Below are 18495 nucleotides of genomic sequence, written 5' to 3' on the forward strand. Positions count from 1 at the left end.
AGGAGATCCTGGCTGGAAGGGATCGCCTCCCATGGGAACAGGTGGAGGCACTGAGGAGAGCAGAGGCTACTGGAGTAAAGAACCGGAGTTATGAGGGGACGCGTCTTGCACGGAAGCCCGAAAAGCCCGTGAGTAATTCCCTAAAATTTCTTGGGGGGGGGCTAAGGGGTTGTGGGCCAAGGGCAGGTAGGAGACCTGCGCCCACTTCCCAGGCTAACCGTGGAGAGCGGGAGTACGGGCAGACACCGTGTTACGCAGTAGAGCGCACGGTGTCTCCTGTACGTGTGCATAGCCCAGTGCGGGTTATTCCACCTCCCCGCACTGGTAGGGCTAGATTGGGCATTGAGCCAGGTGTCATGAGGCCGGCTCAACGCGTCTGGTCTCCAGTGCGTCTCCTCGGGCCGGCATACATGGCACCTGCCTTACGCATGGTTTCCCCGGTTCGCCTGCATAGCCCAGTGCGGGCTATTCCACCTCGCCGCACTGGCAGGGCGACCGGGAGCATTCAACCAGGTAAGGTTGGGCAGGCTCAATGCTCAAGAGAGCCAGTACGCCTGCACGGTCCGGTATTTCCAGCGCCACCTCCCCGCCCCAGCCTAGTACCTACAGTGCCTACATTACGCACTAGGCTACCAGTGCATTTCCAGAGCCCTGTTCCTCCTCCACGCACTCTCCCTGTAGTGCGTGCATCTAGCCCGGTGCCTCCAGTTCCGGCCCCACGCACTAAGCTACCAGTGCGTCTCCAGAGCCCTGTACACACTATATATTCTCCCCCTACTAATCCTGATGTGCTTGTCTTCAGCCCGGCGTCACCAGTGCCGGTACCACGCATCAGGGGTAGAGTAGGCTTTGAGGATACAGTGTGCCCTGTCCCTGCTCCCCGCACTAGTAGGAGGGTGCTTATCATTAGCACGGTGCCTCCAGTTCCGGCACCACGCACCAGGTCTACAGTGCGCCATATCCGGCCAGAGCCATCCGTCTCACCAGCGCCATCTGAGCCATCCGTCTCCCCAGCGCCATCTGAGCCATCCGTCTCCCCAGCGCCATCTGAGCCATCCGTCTCCCCAGCGCCATCTGAGCCATCCGTCTCCCCAGCGCCATCTGAGCCATCCGTCTCCCCAGCGCCATCTGAGCCATCCGTCTGCCAGGAGCCTGCAAAGCCGCCCGTCTGCCATGAGCCTGCAAAGTCGCCCGTCTGCCATGAGCCTACAGAGCCGTCAGCCAGACAGGAGCCGCTAGAGCCATCAGCCAGACAGGAGCCGCTAGAGCCGTCAGCCAGACAGGATCTGCCAGAGCCGCCAACCAGACAGGATCTGCCAGAGCCGCCAACCAGACAGGATCTGCCAGAGCCGCCAACCAGACAGGATCTGCCAGAGCCGCCAACCAGACAGGATCTGCCAGAGCCGCCAACCAGACAGGATCTGCCAGAGCCGCCAGCGAGCCATGAGCAGCCAGAGCCGCCAGCGAGCCATGAGCAGCCAGAGCCGCCAGAGAGCCATGAGCAGCCAGAGCCGTCAGAGAGCCATGAGCAGCCAGAGCCGTCAGAGAGCCATGAGCAGCCAGAGCCGTCAGAGAGCCATGAGCAGCCAGAGCCGTCAGAGAGCCATGAGCGTCGAGAGCCGTCAGCCTGCCATGAGCGTCGAGAGCCGTCAGCCTGCCATGAGCGTCGAGAGCCGTCAGCCTGCCATGAGCGTCGAGAGCCGTCAGCCTGCCATGAGCGTCGAGAGCCGTCAGCCTGCCATGAGCGTCGTGAGTCGTCAGTCAGCCATGAGCTGCCCTTCAGCCTGAAAAGGCTAGATACCCAGAACTGCCCATCAGTCCAGAGCTGTCTCTCTGTCCGGAGCTGCCTTTCAGTCCGGAGTTGCCCCTCTATCCTGATCTCCCTCTCTATCTTTATCTACATCTATAGTCTTATCTATCCCTCTGTCTTGGTTTATCTCTCTGTCCCGGTATTGTCACTATTAGATTTGTTATTAGGAGGATTTTGTGGGGGAAGTAAGAGGGTGGACATTCTTGAAGGGAGGGGGCTAGGATGGATTATGGTGGGATGGGAACCGCGCCCGGAGCCTGAGCCACCACCGTGGTTAGATGCCCACCCAGACCCTCCCCTAGACTTTGTGCTGGTGCGTCCGGAGTTCGCACCTTGTGGGGGGGGTACTGTCACGTTCCTGACCTATTTATGTTAGTTTTGTGTGTTAGTTGGTCAGGACGTGAGGTTGGGTGGGCATTCTATGTTGTCTGTTTCTATGTTGGTTTAGGGTTGCCTGGTATGGCTCTCAATTGGAGGCAGGTGTTTGGCGTTCCTCTAATTGAGAGTCATATTTAGGTAGGCGGTTCACAGTGTTTGTTTGTGGGTGGTTGTCTCCTGTGTCCGTGTCTATGTTTGCACCATACGGGACTGTATACGGTTTGTTCATTTCATGTAGTCTGTTCCTGTTCATTTCGTTCGTCACGTTGTATGTAAGTTCGTCGTTCAGGATTGTCTACATCGTTTTGTTATTTTGTTAGTTATATCCAGTATAGTTCGTTTTCGTCTTTGTCTATTTTGTTTATTTAATAAATCATTATGTGTTCAAACTTCGCTGCGCCTTGGTTCCCTCAATACTCCTCCTTTTCGGTTGAAGAGGAGGAGGACTACCGTTACAATTATTACATGATTCCATATGTGTTATTTCGTAGTTTTGATGTCTTCACTATTATTCTACAATGTATAAAATAATACAAATAAAGAAAAACCCTTGAATGAGTAGGTGTTCTAAAACTTTTGACCAGTAGTGTATATATAAATGGAATAAGGAAAAAAAACAGCTCGTCCTTCCATTTGTCATCTATATATCTCAATAATATACAGTTGAAGTCGGAAGTTTACATACACCTTAGCCAAATACATTTTAACAGTTTTTCACAATTCCTGACATTTAATCAGAGTAAAAATTCCCTGTCTTAGGTCAGTTAGGATCACCACTTTATTTTAAGAATGTGAAATGTCAGAATAATAGTAGAGAGAATGATTTATTTAAGCTTTTATTGCTTTCATCACATTCCCAGTGGGTCAGAAGTTTAAATACACTCAATTAGTATTTGGTAGCATTGCCTTTAAATTGTTTAACTTGGGTTAAACGTTTCGGGTAGCCTTCCACAAGCTTCCCACAATAAGTTGGGTGAATTTTGACCCATTCCTCCTGACAGAGCTGGTGTAACTGTGTCAGGTTTGTAGGCCTCCTTGCTCGCACACGCGTTTTCAGTTCTGCCCACAAATGTTCTATAGGATTGAGGACAGGGCTTTGTGATGGCCACTCCAATACCTTGACTTTGTAATCCTTAAGCCATTTTGCCACAACTTTGGAAGTATGCTTGGGGTCAGTGTTCATTTGGAAGACCCATTTGCGACCAAGCTTTAACTTCCTGACTGATGTCTTGAGATGTTGCTTCAATATATCCACATAATTTTCCTGCCTCATGATGCCATCTATTTTGTGAAGTGCACCAGTCCCTCCTTCAGCAAAAAGCACCCCCACAACATGATGCTGCCACCCCCTGTGCTTCACGGTTGGGATGGTGTTCTTCGGCTTGCAAGCCTCACCCTTTTTCCTCCAAACATAACGATGGTCATTATGGCCAAACAGTTCTATTTTTGTTTCATCAGACCAGAGGACATTTCTCCAAAAAGTATTATCTTTGTCCCCATGTACAGTTACAAACTGTAGTCTGGCTTTTTTATGGCGGTTTTGGAGCAGTGGCTTCTTCAATGCTGAGCGGCCTTTCAGGTTATGTCGATATAGGACTCGTTTTACTGTGGATATAAATACTTTTGTACCTGTTTCCTCCAGCATCTTCACAGGGTCCTTTGCTGTTGTTCTGGGATTGATTTGCAATTTTCGCACCAAAGTACGTTCATCTCTAGGAGACAGAACACATCTCCTTCCTGCGCGGTATGATGACTGCGTGGTCCCATGGTGTTTATACTTGCGTACTATTGATTGTACAGATGAACGTGGTACCTTCAGGCGTTTGGAAATTGCTCCCAAAGGTGAACCACACTTGTGGAGGTCTACAATTTTTTTCTTTGTTTGAGGTCTTGGCTGATTTCTTTTGATTTTCCCATGATGTCAAGCAAAGAGGTACTGAGTTTGAAGGTAGGCCTTGAAATACATCCACAGGTACACCTCCAATTGACTCAAATTATGTCAATTAGCCTATCAGAAGCTTATAAGCCAAAACATAATTTTCTGGAATTTTCCAAGCTGTTTAAAGGCACAGTCAACTTAGTGTATGTTAACTTATGACCCACTGGAATTGTGATACAGTGAATTACAAGTGAAATAATCTGTCTGTAAACAATTGTTGGAAAAATTACTTGTGTCATGCACAAAGTAGATGTCCTAATGGACTTGCCAAAACTATAGTTTGTTCACAAGAAATGTGTGGAGTGGTTGAAAAACGAGTTTTAATGACTCCAACCTAAGTGCATGTAAACTTCCGACTTCAACTGTATCACATTACTCTCATTGTCAATAAACCTGATTAAGATAAGGGCCTCAGCACTGAAGAAATAGAGATCGATGATACTTGTTTCACCTTGCTTTGAGTTCTCAGTCAAGTCTCTCTATCTCCCAACTCTCTCTCTCTCTCTCTTTTTGCCTGTGCCACTTTAGTCGAGAGGCTTCAGGTCCCTCTTGATAAAACTGGGACGTTGCTGTCTTTGCTGCGTATGGGTCTGCACTTTCTAAAATAGGACATCTTTCTACCTAAATAGAGCTTGTATTTATAGGTAAATACGAAAGGGCAAGGGGTGCACAGTACACTCGTTTGATTGTGTTGATGTCGATGTGTGACTGATGCCTCGCCACTGTTGATGTGATTGATGATCGGACTCTTACTCTTTAACTCAACACTGACAATAACGTACCAGACTGGAAAAGCACAGTGAACTGATCTAAATGACAACTATTCATAACTTGATCTCATCCCAAAGGCCTTTAGTCAACAGTTTACCCCTGTCTACTCCCTCTGTGCCTCAGCTACCATCACCAGCTCTTCTGAGAATGAGGATCGCGGCGGTTCCACTCTGGATCTGAGCAAAGATGGCAGCCGGAGGGCCCCTGGGCATGGCGGGCACAGAGGCGACTGCCCTCCCGTCGCCAAGGACGACCTGCCAGGGCCCAGCGAGGCCCCGCCCAGGTCTGAAGTCACCATCCTAGGGGAACCCAGAACTCCGCCCCCAGACAAGAGGCCCCTCCCACAACGCCACACGCACAGCACTTCTTCCCTTGTGATGCCACGCCCTAACTCTGTGGCAGGTGAGTGACCATCTCATGCCTCTTGACTGGTGGTTTCTCAATAGTCTCAACTAGTCTCCTTTCCTTGTGTCCTTTCCTCTATGATTACTGGCCTAGCAGGGCATGATAGATGAAAGCAGTACGTTGGAGATCTATCCAGTCCTTTTACCTTTTAGTGGTGATGGGGGAACGGAGATGAGCAAAGGAAGCCATGAAAGACACTCAAACAGCTCTACCTTGACCAGGTGTCTAGAACCAGTTGTTTTTTTGTGGGGAAGTTCTCTTTCCTCCATTCATTTGTGTAGCTAAAACAGCTGTAGCTGTAGCTTTTTCTGACCACGTGGTTTCTGTGACGTGGAAGAGCCATTAGACAGAGCTGCTTTCTGTCTACTTTCTATCATTAGACGAGGACGGATACGGCATTACGTCTCTGGAGGATGGAGACAGTGAGCTCTACCGGCTACAGTATTCCAGGAGGGTTTACGTCGTTTTCCTACGTCTGTTTCTCCTCTGTGTTTGAGAGAACAAGAGACAACTTTTCCTTCGTTAGATGTCACTCCATTTGGAGAGCGGGGGAGGGGGGAGGGGGTAACGGTCTCTCAGGGGAGTGGATCCACTGAAATGACTGACAGACTCTTTTGTTGTTAGGGATGCTGCTCGAGAAGTTCTTTAATTGCTAGAAATGAGCATGCATGGTATTATTTGTTTAAATAGACGTCACTTTCAGGTTGTGATGGGGGGAAAACAGAGATGGTGTCACGACTTCCGCCGAAGTTGGCTCCCCTGCCTGTTCGGGCGGTGCTCGGCGGTCGTCGTCACCGGCCCATTAGCCCCCACCGATCCCTTTTTCCGTTTTCTGTTTGTTTTGTCTTATTAGTTGCACCTGTGTCTATTTGTGTTTGCCTGATGGGCTTCCTTATTTAAAGCTAGTTTACCCGCCCTTGTTTTGTGCGGGATTATTCTTGTGTTACGTGTTTGTGTTGTTGGGTGTGTTCGTGCTCCGGACTGCTCCGGACAAACAGAAACTAAAACAACAAGCTCCCGCGCTCAGGTCTGTTCAACGCTGGTCCGACCAATCTGATTCCACGCTTCAAGACTGCTTCGATCACGCGGATTGGAATATGTTCCACATTGCGTCCAACAACAACGTTGACGAATATGCTGATTCGGTGAGCGAGTTCATTAGAAAGTGCATTGACGATGTCGTACCCACAGCAACGATTAAAACATTCCCAAACCAGAAACCGTGGATTGACGGCAGCATTCGCGTGAAGCTGGGTCTCGACCCCGCCCTGTGCAACTGGGTCCTGGACTTCCTGACGGGCCGCCCCCAGGTGGTGAGGGTAGGTAACAACATCTCCACCCCTCTGATCCTCAACACTGGGGCCCCACAAGGGTGCGTTCTGAGCCCTCTCCTGTACTCCCTGTTCACCCACGACTGCGTGGCCATGCACGCCTCCAACTCAATCATCAAGTTTGCGGATGACACTACAGTGGTAGGCTTGATTACCAACAACGACGAGACGGCCTACAGGAAGGAGGTGAGGGCCCTCGGAGTGTGGCGTCAGGAAAATAATCTCACACTCAACGTCAACACAACAAAGGAGATGATCGTGGACTCCAGGAAACAGCAGAGGGAGCAGCCCCCTATCCACATCGACGGGACACTAGTGGAGAAGGTGGAAAGTTTTAAGTTCCTCGGTGTACACATCACGGACAAACTGAATTGGTCCACCCACACATACAGCGTTGTGAAGAAGGCGCAGCAGCGCCTCTTCAGCCTCAGGAGGCTGAAGAAATTCGGCTTGTCACCAAAAGCACTCACAAACTTCTACAGATGCACAATCGAGAGCATCCTGTCTGGCTGTATCACCGCCTGGTACGGCAACTGCTCCGCCCACAACCGTAAGGCTCTCCAGAGGGTGGTGAAGTCTGCACAACGCATCACCGGGGGCAAACTACCTGCCCTCCAGGACACCTACACCACCCGATGTCACAGGAAGGCCATAAAGATCATCAAGGACAACAACCACCCAAGCCACTGCCTGTTCACCCCGCTATCATCCAGAAGGTGAGGTCAGTACAGGTGCATCAAAGCAGGGACCGAGAGACTGAAAAACAGCTTCTATCTCAAGGCCATCAGACTGTTTAACAGCCACCACTAACATTTAGCGGCCGCTGCCAACATACTGACTCAACTCCAGCCACTTTAATAATGGGAATTGATGGAAATTATGTAAAAATGTACCGCTAGCCACTTTAAACAATGCCACTTAATATAATGTTTACATACCCTACATTACTCATCTCATATGTATGTGTATATACTGTACTCTATATCATCTACTGCATCTTGCCATCTTTATGTAATGCATGTATCACTAGCCACTTTAAACTATGCCACTTTATGTTTACATACCCTACATTACTCATCTCATATGTATATACTGTACTCTATACCGTCTACTGCATCTTGCCTATGCCGTTCTGTACCATCACTCATTCATATATCTTTATGTACATATTCTTTATCCCTTTACACTTGTGTGTATAAGGTAGTAGTTGTGGAATTGTTAGGTTAGATTACTTGTTGGTTATTACTGCATTGTCGGAACTAGAAGCACAAGCATTTCGCTACACTCGCATTAACATCTGCTAACCATGTGTATGTGACAAATACATGTGTTTTGATTTGATTTGACTGGGTACCCTGTGTTTTGGGTTGGTCCATATTTTTCGCGCCCTGTGTTTTGGGCATTGCTTTTGGTGCCATATTTAAGTGCACTTCTCCCTATGGAACTCTCTGCTCTCTGCGCCTGATTCTTCCCTCACACACCTAGTATTCCGTGACAGATGGGAGTAACACAGGACATGTTTTGGTTTCTATCAAAGTCCATGCTCTATATGGCTTTCTATCTGTTATTGTGCTGTGGTGGCCCGAGCATAGAGGAAGTGTTAGTCCCACGTATGCCTGCTGATTCCAGTACAGCTTGAGAGTTAAGTGCCGCTGTGAGTGAATAGAATGTCAGTATTCCTGCGGTGCCATTGAAAGAGGGCAGACCCACCTCCGAGAGCTCTTGCCATTCAACTGCCACTGTAGCTTTCATCATAGTCCTCCGAGATTATTATCATACCAAACAACATGTATTTGAGGTGGAAGATTGTGGGAAAGAAAATGTGTACATCGTTTAACAATAACCTGTCCCTGGATTGAACAAGATGTAGGGTAACTCAGCAGTATAATGGACATAATGGTGTTGGGAGGGGTGATGTGAAGTGTATCTCTGAGCTCAATGGTTCTAACGCCTGATCCAGTCTCCAACCACTTTTCCCAAGATCCAGGTGTGACTCACCACTAGACTGGACACGGTGGGGGTGATGTTGCGGTTGTAACATGGTGTTCCAGTGGGTGAGGTGAAGTGTAGCGCCATACAGGCCATTTCCTGGTCCACTTCCGCTCCTGTCCTGTGAGCTGTGCAGTACGTGTCACAGAGCAGAGCATCGTGACGTTCCCCTTGTGATTCCACTCTGAGGAGATTAAAGGTCTCATGTAATGCCAGATTATACGGTTGTACAGGAGGCTAGGCCGGGCACTATGGATTTATGTGCTGTATAAGGTGTAGAGATCAGTCTGAAATGAACGAGAGAGAGAGAGAGAGAGAGAGAGAGAGAGAGACAGAAAAGACACAGAGAGGAAAGACAAAGAGAAAGGAAAGAGAGAGCGACAGAAGGAAAGAGACAGGGAGAGAGAAAGAGAAAGAACGAGTGACCGGCCGCTGAGTTCGTAGTATGACTCGATCATGACAGCTATAGTTCCTTGCCTTGCCACGCGGAACAAAAGGCAGTACTAAATAACTTAGAGAGGCTTCAATCACAGCTTTACTACAAATAGGCTGATTAAACTTGAACCTAGAAGCCTCAAGCCCCATCTAGCTCTGGTCCAAGCTACTATACAACAGTTACTGCAGATTCATTAAAACAACATGCCCACACCCATATGCCCACACACACACACACACACGCACACACACACACACACACACACACACACACACACACACACACACACACACACACACACACACACACACACACACACACACACACACACACACACACACACACACACACACACACACACACACACACACACACACAGAATATCTGTGTATATCTATCTACAACCTCCCTATCCAGATATTACTGTTCTGTTATATCACATCCAGACCGCGACAAGCAGACTGTTTCCCATAGGAAATGACTGTAATCTAGTTAGCTGCTTCTTTGCCAGACTTGAATTCATAAGCCACTTCTATTGCATCTCCTCTCACTCACTCAGAGCAGAGAGAACTAGGCCTGGTAGAGTAGAGCAGAGAGAGCTAGGTCTGGTGGAGCAGAGCAGAGAGAGCTAAAACGGACTGGTCCTTACAAACACAACATTCTGCTACAGAACAGGTGTAATTGGAGCTGGTCTCTGGACCTGACTATGTTCCTGACCTGTAGTGCGCTGTTGATATTCCCAGGCTGGGTGAGGATTCACTTAGATCATCATCACCATACAACATGGACTGATCTGGTGGTAAACACCCATTTTAATGAGTTGTTGAAGATTGAGCAAATGAGCATGACAGAGAAAGAGAGGCAGAAAAAGAGGGGGGGGGGGGCAAGGGACAGAGGAGAAGTAAAATGGAAACCGAGAGTGAGAGAATTTACTATACGATGCGTTCGAGTGTGCATGCATTGTGTGTTTGTGTGTGTATGTGTGTGTGTGCTGCAGCTGGCGCTCTGTGTGTGTCTTTGTGTTTTATCCTTGAGTGTCTTTCTCCAGAATATTTGACGTCACAAAACATGGGCAGCATAAGGGAAGAACTATGACCGATTCGTTTCCCATTTTACTCAAGGACAAGAGTCTTGAATCGCTCTCCCTTAAGGCTGAAATACATTACAGGCTACCGGGGTAGTGCCATGGGATCTTTAGGGACCACAGAGGGTCAAGACACCCATTTAAAATGCTGCTGGATGCAGGGTGGTATGCTGCTGGATGCAGGGTGGTATGCTGCTGGATGCAGGGTGGTATGCTGCTGGATGCAGGGTGGTATGCTGCTGGATGCAGGGTGGTATGCTGCTGGATGCGGGGTGGTATGCTGCTGGATGCAGGGTGGTATGCTGCTGGATGCAGGGTGGTATGCTGCTGGATGCAGGGTGGTATGCTGCTGGATGCGGGGTGGTATGCTGCTAGATGCGGGGTGGTATGCTGCTGGATGCGGGGTGGTATGCTGCTGGATGCGGGGTGGTATGCTGCTGGATGCGGGGTGGTATGCTGCTGGATGCAGGGTGGTATGCTGCTGGATGCGGGGTGGTATGCTGCTAGATGCGGGGTGGTATGCTGCTGGATGCGGGGTGGTATGCTGCTGGATGCGGGGTGGTATGCTGCTGGATGCAGGGTGGTATGCTGCTGGATGCAGGGTGGTATGCTGCTGGATGCAGGGTGGTATGCTGCTGGATGCAGGGTGGTATGCTGCTGGATGCAGGGTGGTATGCTGCTAGATGCAGGGTGGTATGCTGCTAGATGCAGGGTGGTATGCTGCTGGATGCAGGGTGGTATGCTGCTGGATGCGGGGTGGTATGCTGCTGGATGCGGGGTGGTATGCTGCTAGATGCGGGGTGGTATGCTGCTGGATGCGGGGTGGTATGCTGCTGGATGCGGGGTGGTATGCTGCTGGATGCGGGGTGGTATGATGCAGGGTGGTATGCTGCTGGATGCAGGGTGGTATGCTGCTGGATGCAGGGTGGTATGCTGCTGGATGCAGGGTGGTATGCTGCTAGATGCAGGGTGGTATGCTGCTAGATGCAGGGTGGTATGCTGCTGGATGCAGGGTGGTATGCTGCTGGCAAATACATTATTTCTGTTCCGCTTTTTTTGTTTTGTTCCTACCACCCTGGTTGGAGGACCTGGTGGAAAACATACAAATGAAATATATATACAGTGCATTCGGAAAGTTTTCAGACCCCTTGCCTTTTCCACATTTTGTTACATTAAATGTTCCTCATCAAAGCTACACACCTGTCTATATAAGGTCCCACAGTTGACAGTGCATGTCAGAGCATAAACCAAGCCATGAGGTCGACGGAATTGTCCGTAGAGCTCCGAGACAGAATGTGTCAAGGCACAGATCTGAGGAAGGGTACCAAAACATTTTTGCAGCATTGAAGGTCCACAAGAACACAGTGTCCTCCATCATCCTTAAATGGAAGAATCCTTAAATCCTTAAATGGTTTGGAACCACCAAGACTCTTGCTAGAGCTGGCCGCCCGGTCAAACTGAGCAATCGGGAAGAAGGGCCTTGGTCAGGGAGGTGACCAAGAACCAGATTGTCACTCTGACAGAGCTCCAGAGTTCCTCTGTGGAGATTGCATAACCTTCCAGAAGGACCACCATCTCTGCAGCACTCCACCAATCAGGCTTTTATGGTAGAGTGGCCAGACGGAAGCCACTTCTCAGTAAAAGCCACATGACAGTTTGCCAAAAGGCACCTAAAGAACTCTCACATGAGAAACAAGATTATCTGGTTTGATGAAACCAAGATTGAACTCTTTGGCCTAAATGCCAAGAGTCACGTCTGGAGGAAACCTGGCACCATCCCTACGGTGAAGCATGGTGGTGGCAGAATCATGCTGTGGGGACGTTTTTCAGCAGCACGGACTGGGAGACTAGCCAGGATTGAGGTAGAGATGAATAAAGTGAAGTACAGAGAGATTCTTGATGAAACCTGCTCCAGAGCGCTCAGACTGGGGCGAAGGTTCACCTTCCAACAAGACAACAACTCTAAGCACACAGCCAAGATAACACAGGAGTGACTTCGGGACAAGTCTCTGAATGTGCTTGAGTGGCCCACCTAGAGCCTGGACTTGAACCCAATCGATCATCTCTGGAGAGACCAGAAAATAGTTGTGCAGTGACGCTCCCCATCCAACCTGACAGAGCTTGAGAGGATCTGCAGAGAAGAATAGGAGAAACTCTCCAAATACAGGTGTGCCAAGCTTATAGCATCATACCCAAGAAGACTCAAGGCTGTAATCACTGCCCAAGGTGCTTCAACAAAGTACTGAGTAAAGGGTCTGAATGCTTATGTAAATGTGATATTTCAGTTTTGTATTTTTTTATAAAAATGCAAACTTTTTGAAAAATCTGTTTTTGCTTTGTCGTTGTGGGGTATTGTGTGTAGATTGATGAGGGAAAAAACGATTTAATCCAATTTCAAATAAGGCAGCAACGTAAAAAAATGTGGAAAAGTGAAGGGGTCTGAATACTTTCCGAATGCACTGTACAGCCTCCTAACATTTGTACTGGACTCTTGGTGCATTGTCAAGTCAACCAATCCCTCTAATCTTCATTCCAACCCTCAGTTGTCGACAGACTAACCCATCTTTCCCAGTATATTAGCATTTTACTATTTCCTTTTGCTCTACATTCTTCTATTTTACTTTGACATCTTAAGAGGGTCTCGAACCTCTCTATTTGTACAATTTATACCGAGATTGGCCTAAAAGTGAATACTTTAACTAAAAGTATAATCATACTTTTCTTTGATTGATGTAGTTTCTTTTTTTAAATCTCCTAACAGTACTGTTTCTACATCCATCTGAACACAGACATTTTGACTCAACAACCACTCCTGAACCTGACTCCAAGAGTGATCATCTATTGATTCTGTTTCTTCGTTGCAGTGTGCACAGGCCTCACCCCGTATATTGAGGATTCTTTTTGTGGCGAGAATATTATATAATAGTTTAAATTGAAAAGAACGGATCGGTTGCATCAAATGTTTTGTATAACGGTTCATAAACCCGATGCCATGGTTAAGGGACATCAATAATCTCTGCTCAATTATCTTGAATTTTATGCAGAATAGTTGTCAAACCTCTCGACTTTAAGTGAAACTGATCTATTTTACGATGTGCAGAATACTAGTCATTTTAACCCATGCATGGTTTTTGACTGGCGGCAGACAAACGAATCAATTCCTTTCTCTTTTGAGTAATTGCCCCTTACATTTTTGTGGCAGAGCTGTGATGAGTTGGTTAAACTTCTTTATTGGGCATACATTCCCATACGGCTTTGTTAATTGCTTGTGTGACAAAATTTTACTTTCCTTATTTCCAATGTCATTTCTTATAATTTCTTATATTTTTTGTTAAAATAAAATAGTTATTTCCTTCATCTGTACATTGTAGTTTAGCCATACTATTTGCTGTAATATTTGTTCAGCCTCTTCTAGAGGATGTAATTGGAATTGTAACCATCTCTGTATGGCTTCATTTCAAACGGATGATACTTTAACAGGGTTCCATTGTCAATCCACCGGAAACGGTTAGTTTTAATCTACATAACGGCAAAGAGACCCCTTTTGAACATTGAATGTGCTTCTCTTAGTAGCCTGCTGGAAAACCAGTTTGGATTTAGATATCATTTTGGTATAATGGAGGCTTTAAGTGAGAGGTTTAATGTCTTAATATTTAATAGTTGTAACCCTTCAAACTCATGTTCGTTATACAAATATGCCTGTTTAACTTTCTCCGGTTTGCCATTAAGGACATAAAAAATGTAATTCTCACACGAGTCTGCTTTTATTCTCCAGAATAAGGCTGTAACGTAACAAAATGTGGAAAAAGTCAAGGGGTCTGAATACTTTCCGAAAGCACTGTATATTTTACATAAAGAGTTGTTGTACATTACTTTCACCCATCTTATGAGAGATCTTCAAAAGTTGAAAGAAATCTAGGCACTTATAAACTGATTCTAGATCTGCTGTATCGAATGCTGTCTTAAAATCTGCTATAAAGATTATACCAGGTTTGCCTGTATTCTCATAGTCTAATGTTGTCTCCTATATATCTTCCTTTTAAGAATTCCGTCTGGATGTCCGGTAGGACCTTTTTAATTCTATGAGCAATACATTTTGCCAATATTTTTGCGTCGCAACATTGAAGGGCCTCCAATTTTTTGGAGATACCGGGTCTTTGTACTGCCCAATGGCTCCTGCTTCAGTAGGAGAGAGACCGGTCCCTCTTTTTGTGTGTCCGATAGTTTGTCATTTACAGTATATGCGAGTAATTAAAACATGGTAGTAGTGGATCTCTCAGTAGATATATCTCTATTGGAATGCCATCGAGACCAGGGGTTTTCCCCGTCTGAAGGGAATCATTTGCCAACCGTAGTTCGTCCTGTGTAATTAGGCCATCACAAGTTTTTGTTTTTTTCGCAGATAGTTGAACATGATTTTTTGGGAGAAGGATTTCACAAAACTCATTGTTCATTGAGATTGTACGAACTTGACAAGAGAACCTTTGTTTAAAATATTTTACTTAGGCCTCCCGAGTGGCGCAGAGGTCTAAGGCACTGCATCACATGCAGCGCTAGAGGTGTTACTACAGGTCCGGGTTCATTTCCCGGGCTGTGCCACAACCGTGGTCGGGAGTCCCATAAGACGGCGCACTGGGTAGGGGAGGGTTTGGCCAGTGGGGCTTTACTTGGCTCATTGTGCTCTAGCGACTCCTTGTGGCGGGCCGGGTGCCTGCGGGCTGACCCTGGTCACCAGTTGAACAGTGATTCCTCTGACACATTGGTGCGGCTGGCTTCCGGGGTAAGCTGGCGGGTGTTAAGGATCGCGGTTAGGCGGGTCATGTTTCAGAGGACGCGTGACTCCACTTTCGCCTCTCTGAGCCTGTTGGGGAGTTGCAGCGATGAGACAAGATTGAAAAACAGGGTATAAAAATAATAATAATTTTACTTCATAAAAAATCTCCTTTGGTGTAAATCTCCATTGTTTGTAACTATTTTCTGTAGATTATGTTTGGTTGCGTTTCTATATTGACGGTTTGAGGAAAACTAGGTGCATTTGTCGCCGTTCTCCATCAATCAGTCAATCACATTTTATTTATAAAGCCCTTTTTTACATCAGCCGATGTCACTAAGTGCTATTTGCTCAGTTTTTTGGATAATTGAAACCCGATCTTTCCTAAATAAGTTTCTCTGTCTGTTTTGCATCTAGATTATTCAGTGGTTCAGTAGTACATCATTGATATGAAATGCTAGTTTTTCTATTTCTGATGTAAGTAGTTTCTCCGTTGACCCAAACCATTTTAGTTTTGGGGAGGAAAACTGAATTGAGTGGCCTCTAAAGACAAATTTAAAGGCATCCCATACGATAAGTGGGTCCGCTGAACCTGTATTGTGCCGGAAAGAAATCTGTTATATATTTCCTTCGTTTTTGTTAAAACCTGTTTTGGATAGGGGGCAGCATTTTCACTTTTGCATGAAATGCGTGCCCAGAGTAAACTGCCTGCTACTCTGTCCCAGATGCTAATATATGCATATTATTAGTAGTACTGGATAAAAAACACTCTGAAGTTTCTACAACTGTTTGAATGATTTCTGTGAGTATAACAGAACTTATATAGCAGGTGAAAACCTGAGAAAAATCCAACCAGGAAGTGGGAAATCTGAGGTTTGTAGTTTTTCAAAGCTTGGCCTACCGAATACACAGTGTCTATGGGGTTAAGTTGCACTTCCTAAGACTAGATGTCAACCGTCTTTAGAAACTTGTTTCAGGCTTCTGCTATAAAGGAGGGGGGAATGGGAGCTGAATGAGTCATGGGTCTGGCAGAGTGTCTCAGGCTCGTGACGCACGCTCCCGACAGAGTTAGTTCTCGTTCCAGTGCTTTGCTACAGACAATGGAATTCTCCGGTTGGAACATTATTGATCATTTATGTTAAAAACATCCTAAAGATTGATTCCATACATCGTTTGATATGTTTCTACAACCTGTAACGGAACATTTCGAGTTTTTGTCTGGACCTAGTGCTCATGAAGATGGATTACTGGGCTGAACACGCTAACAACTAGTGGCTATTTGGACATAAATTATGGACTTTATGGAACAAATCAGTCTTTTATTGTCGAACTGGGATTCCTGGGAGTGCATTCTGATGAAGATCATCAAAGGTAAGTGAATATTTATCATGTTATTTCTAACTTCTGTTGACTCCAACATGGCGGATATTTCTTTGGCTGGATTGGGCTCTGAGTGCCGTAATCAGATTATGCTTTTTCCGTAAAGTTTTTTTGAAATCTGACACAGCGGTTGCATTAAGGAGAAGTCTATCTTTAATTCTGTGAATAACACTTGTATCTTTTATCAATGTTTATTATGAGTATTTCTGGGATTTCTGTATCTATCTGCAAAATCACCGGATGTTTTGGAATCAAAACATTACTGCACGTAACGCGCCAATGTAAACTGAGATTTTTGGATATAAATATGCACATTATTGAACAAAACATACATGTATTGTCTAACATGATGTCCTATGAGTGTCATCTGATGAAGATCATCAAAGGTTAGTGATTCATTTTATCAAAATTTCTGCTTTTTGTGACTCCTATCTTTGGCTGGAAAAATGGCTGTGTTTTTTTGACTTGGCTCTGAACTTACATAATCATATGTTGTGCTTTCGCTGTAAAACCTTTTTGAAATCGGACATGATGGGTAGATTAACAAGATGTTTATCTTTCATTTGCTGTATTGGACCTGTTAATGTGTGAAAGTTACATATTTGCAAAAAATATTTTGGAATTTCCCGCGCTGCCTTTTCAGCGGAATGTTGTCGAGGGGTTCCGCTAGCGGAACTCAATCAATACTTTGCTTACTTTTGGCTCCATAGAAAAGAAAAATAATCAATCCAGCTAGCTTGATTAAGCCTACTCCAAATATTTTTTTCAAGGTCCACATTTTTTTATTAACCTCCAAATATCAGTCAATTCCAACGTATCCATAATATTCGTAATCACTTTGAGCGTCAGAGGGTGATAGTATGATTGCCTTTACGGTGTGGATGTACATAAAGCTGTATTGTAGTCCCCTACCATTAAAATATAATTATTTGTATCTTGGAGACTAATGAGATTATTATACATTTTCTCAAAGAAGTTTGGATCGTCATTATTCGGTCCGTATATATTTATGAGCCACGTCTGTTTATCATCAAGTAGTACATTCAAAGCAATCAATCTTCCTTGAGGATCCATTTGAATGGATTGCACCTCAGGATCTAGATTGTTTTTCAGTAGGATTAGGACACCTTTTGAATTCCTCAGCCCATGACAGAAATAGATTTGACCATCCTACTCTTTTTTTCCCAGGCCACTTCGTCAGAAGATATTGAACGAGTTTCCTGTAAACAATAAATATGGTAATCCTTCTCTTTTAGCCATGTGAAGACTGCTCTTTTTTTCCCAGTATCAGCCAAACCATTAGAATTATAGCTAGCTGCAATTCAATTAATCAATTATCATGATAGGTTACATGTTGAGACACTTACCACTATCCTTACCACTTTAAAAAAAATACTTATCCGTGCTTACCAGCACCACCAGAATCAATACCTGTCGATTATCCACATTTGTACCATGACAGACGGTACATACATTCTGTAGCTCCAATTTCCCTCCTGAAAAAACCTTCCCCCATCCCAGGTAGGGATGTCATCCCTGTGACTGGCAGACCACCCCTATACACATGGAACCTAGGACCCATAAGAAGTTGGGACCCGTTCTTTGAAAAGAGCACGAAATGCCACAACCAGCTTAGCAGCACTAAACAGTTCTAACCCTTTGCCTCAATTGTACTGTATAACTTTTGTGTTTGTAGTTATTTTTTCTGAATACCTTCATTTCTTTCACATTAGACGGACAGTATGCGTAATAATGTAGCCACTTCCTCCAAAAGGATAGCTACCTTTGACAAAGCAACCGGCAGTAGAAAATGCACATTTAGGGAAGCAGATATTATTTTATGTTATAACTTGAGATTCCATCCCATCCTTATTATCAACACCCTATAGTCTCGATTGTGGGATGCATACACACACATGCCCCCCTCCCCCCCCACACACACACATCACTACACCTCTCCCCTTCCACGCGTACATTCACCTACAAACACACACACACACACCACACACACAGACACACACACATAACTTCAAGCTCATGCACACGAGTCTCCGCCGGACCCTCAACACAGTTGTTCTCCCTTGAGCCCTGCTCAACTGTAGACTTGCGCGTACTGTTGTAGCCGTTCGACAGGAGTGCCAAAATGTTCCGGGATGGGTAGATATTGAGTGTGTAATGTCTAGTCCTGGCTGATGGAGCCC

At 45.8% G+C, this 18495-nt stretch overlaps 1 protein-coding gene across 1 annotated transcript in view; it reads left to right on the forward strand.

Moving 5' to 3' along the window:
• The window catches only part of LOC129840525 (protein TANC1-like), a 56687-nt gene that overhangs the window by 14330 nt on the left and 23862 nt on the right, over positions 1-18495 (forward strand). The window contains exon 7 of the mRNA XM_055908448.1: positions 5022-5300. Within this exon, the coding sequence (XP_055764423.1) occupies positions 5022-5300 (279 nt within the window). The remainder of the gene's footprint in view (positions 1-5021; positions 5301-18495) is intronic.

Source organism: Salvelinus fontinalis, chromosome 41, assembly GCF_029448725.1.
Source record: "Salvelinus fontinalis isolate EN_2023a chromosome 41, ASM2944872v1, whole genome shotgun sequence".
Classification (NCBI taxonomy): domain Eukaryota; kingdom Metazoa; phylum Chordata; class Actinopteri; order Salmoniformes; family Salmonidae; genus Salvelinus; species Salvelinus fontinalis.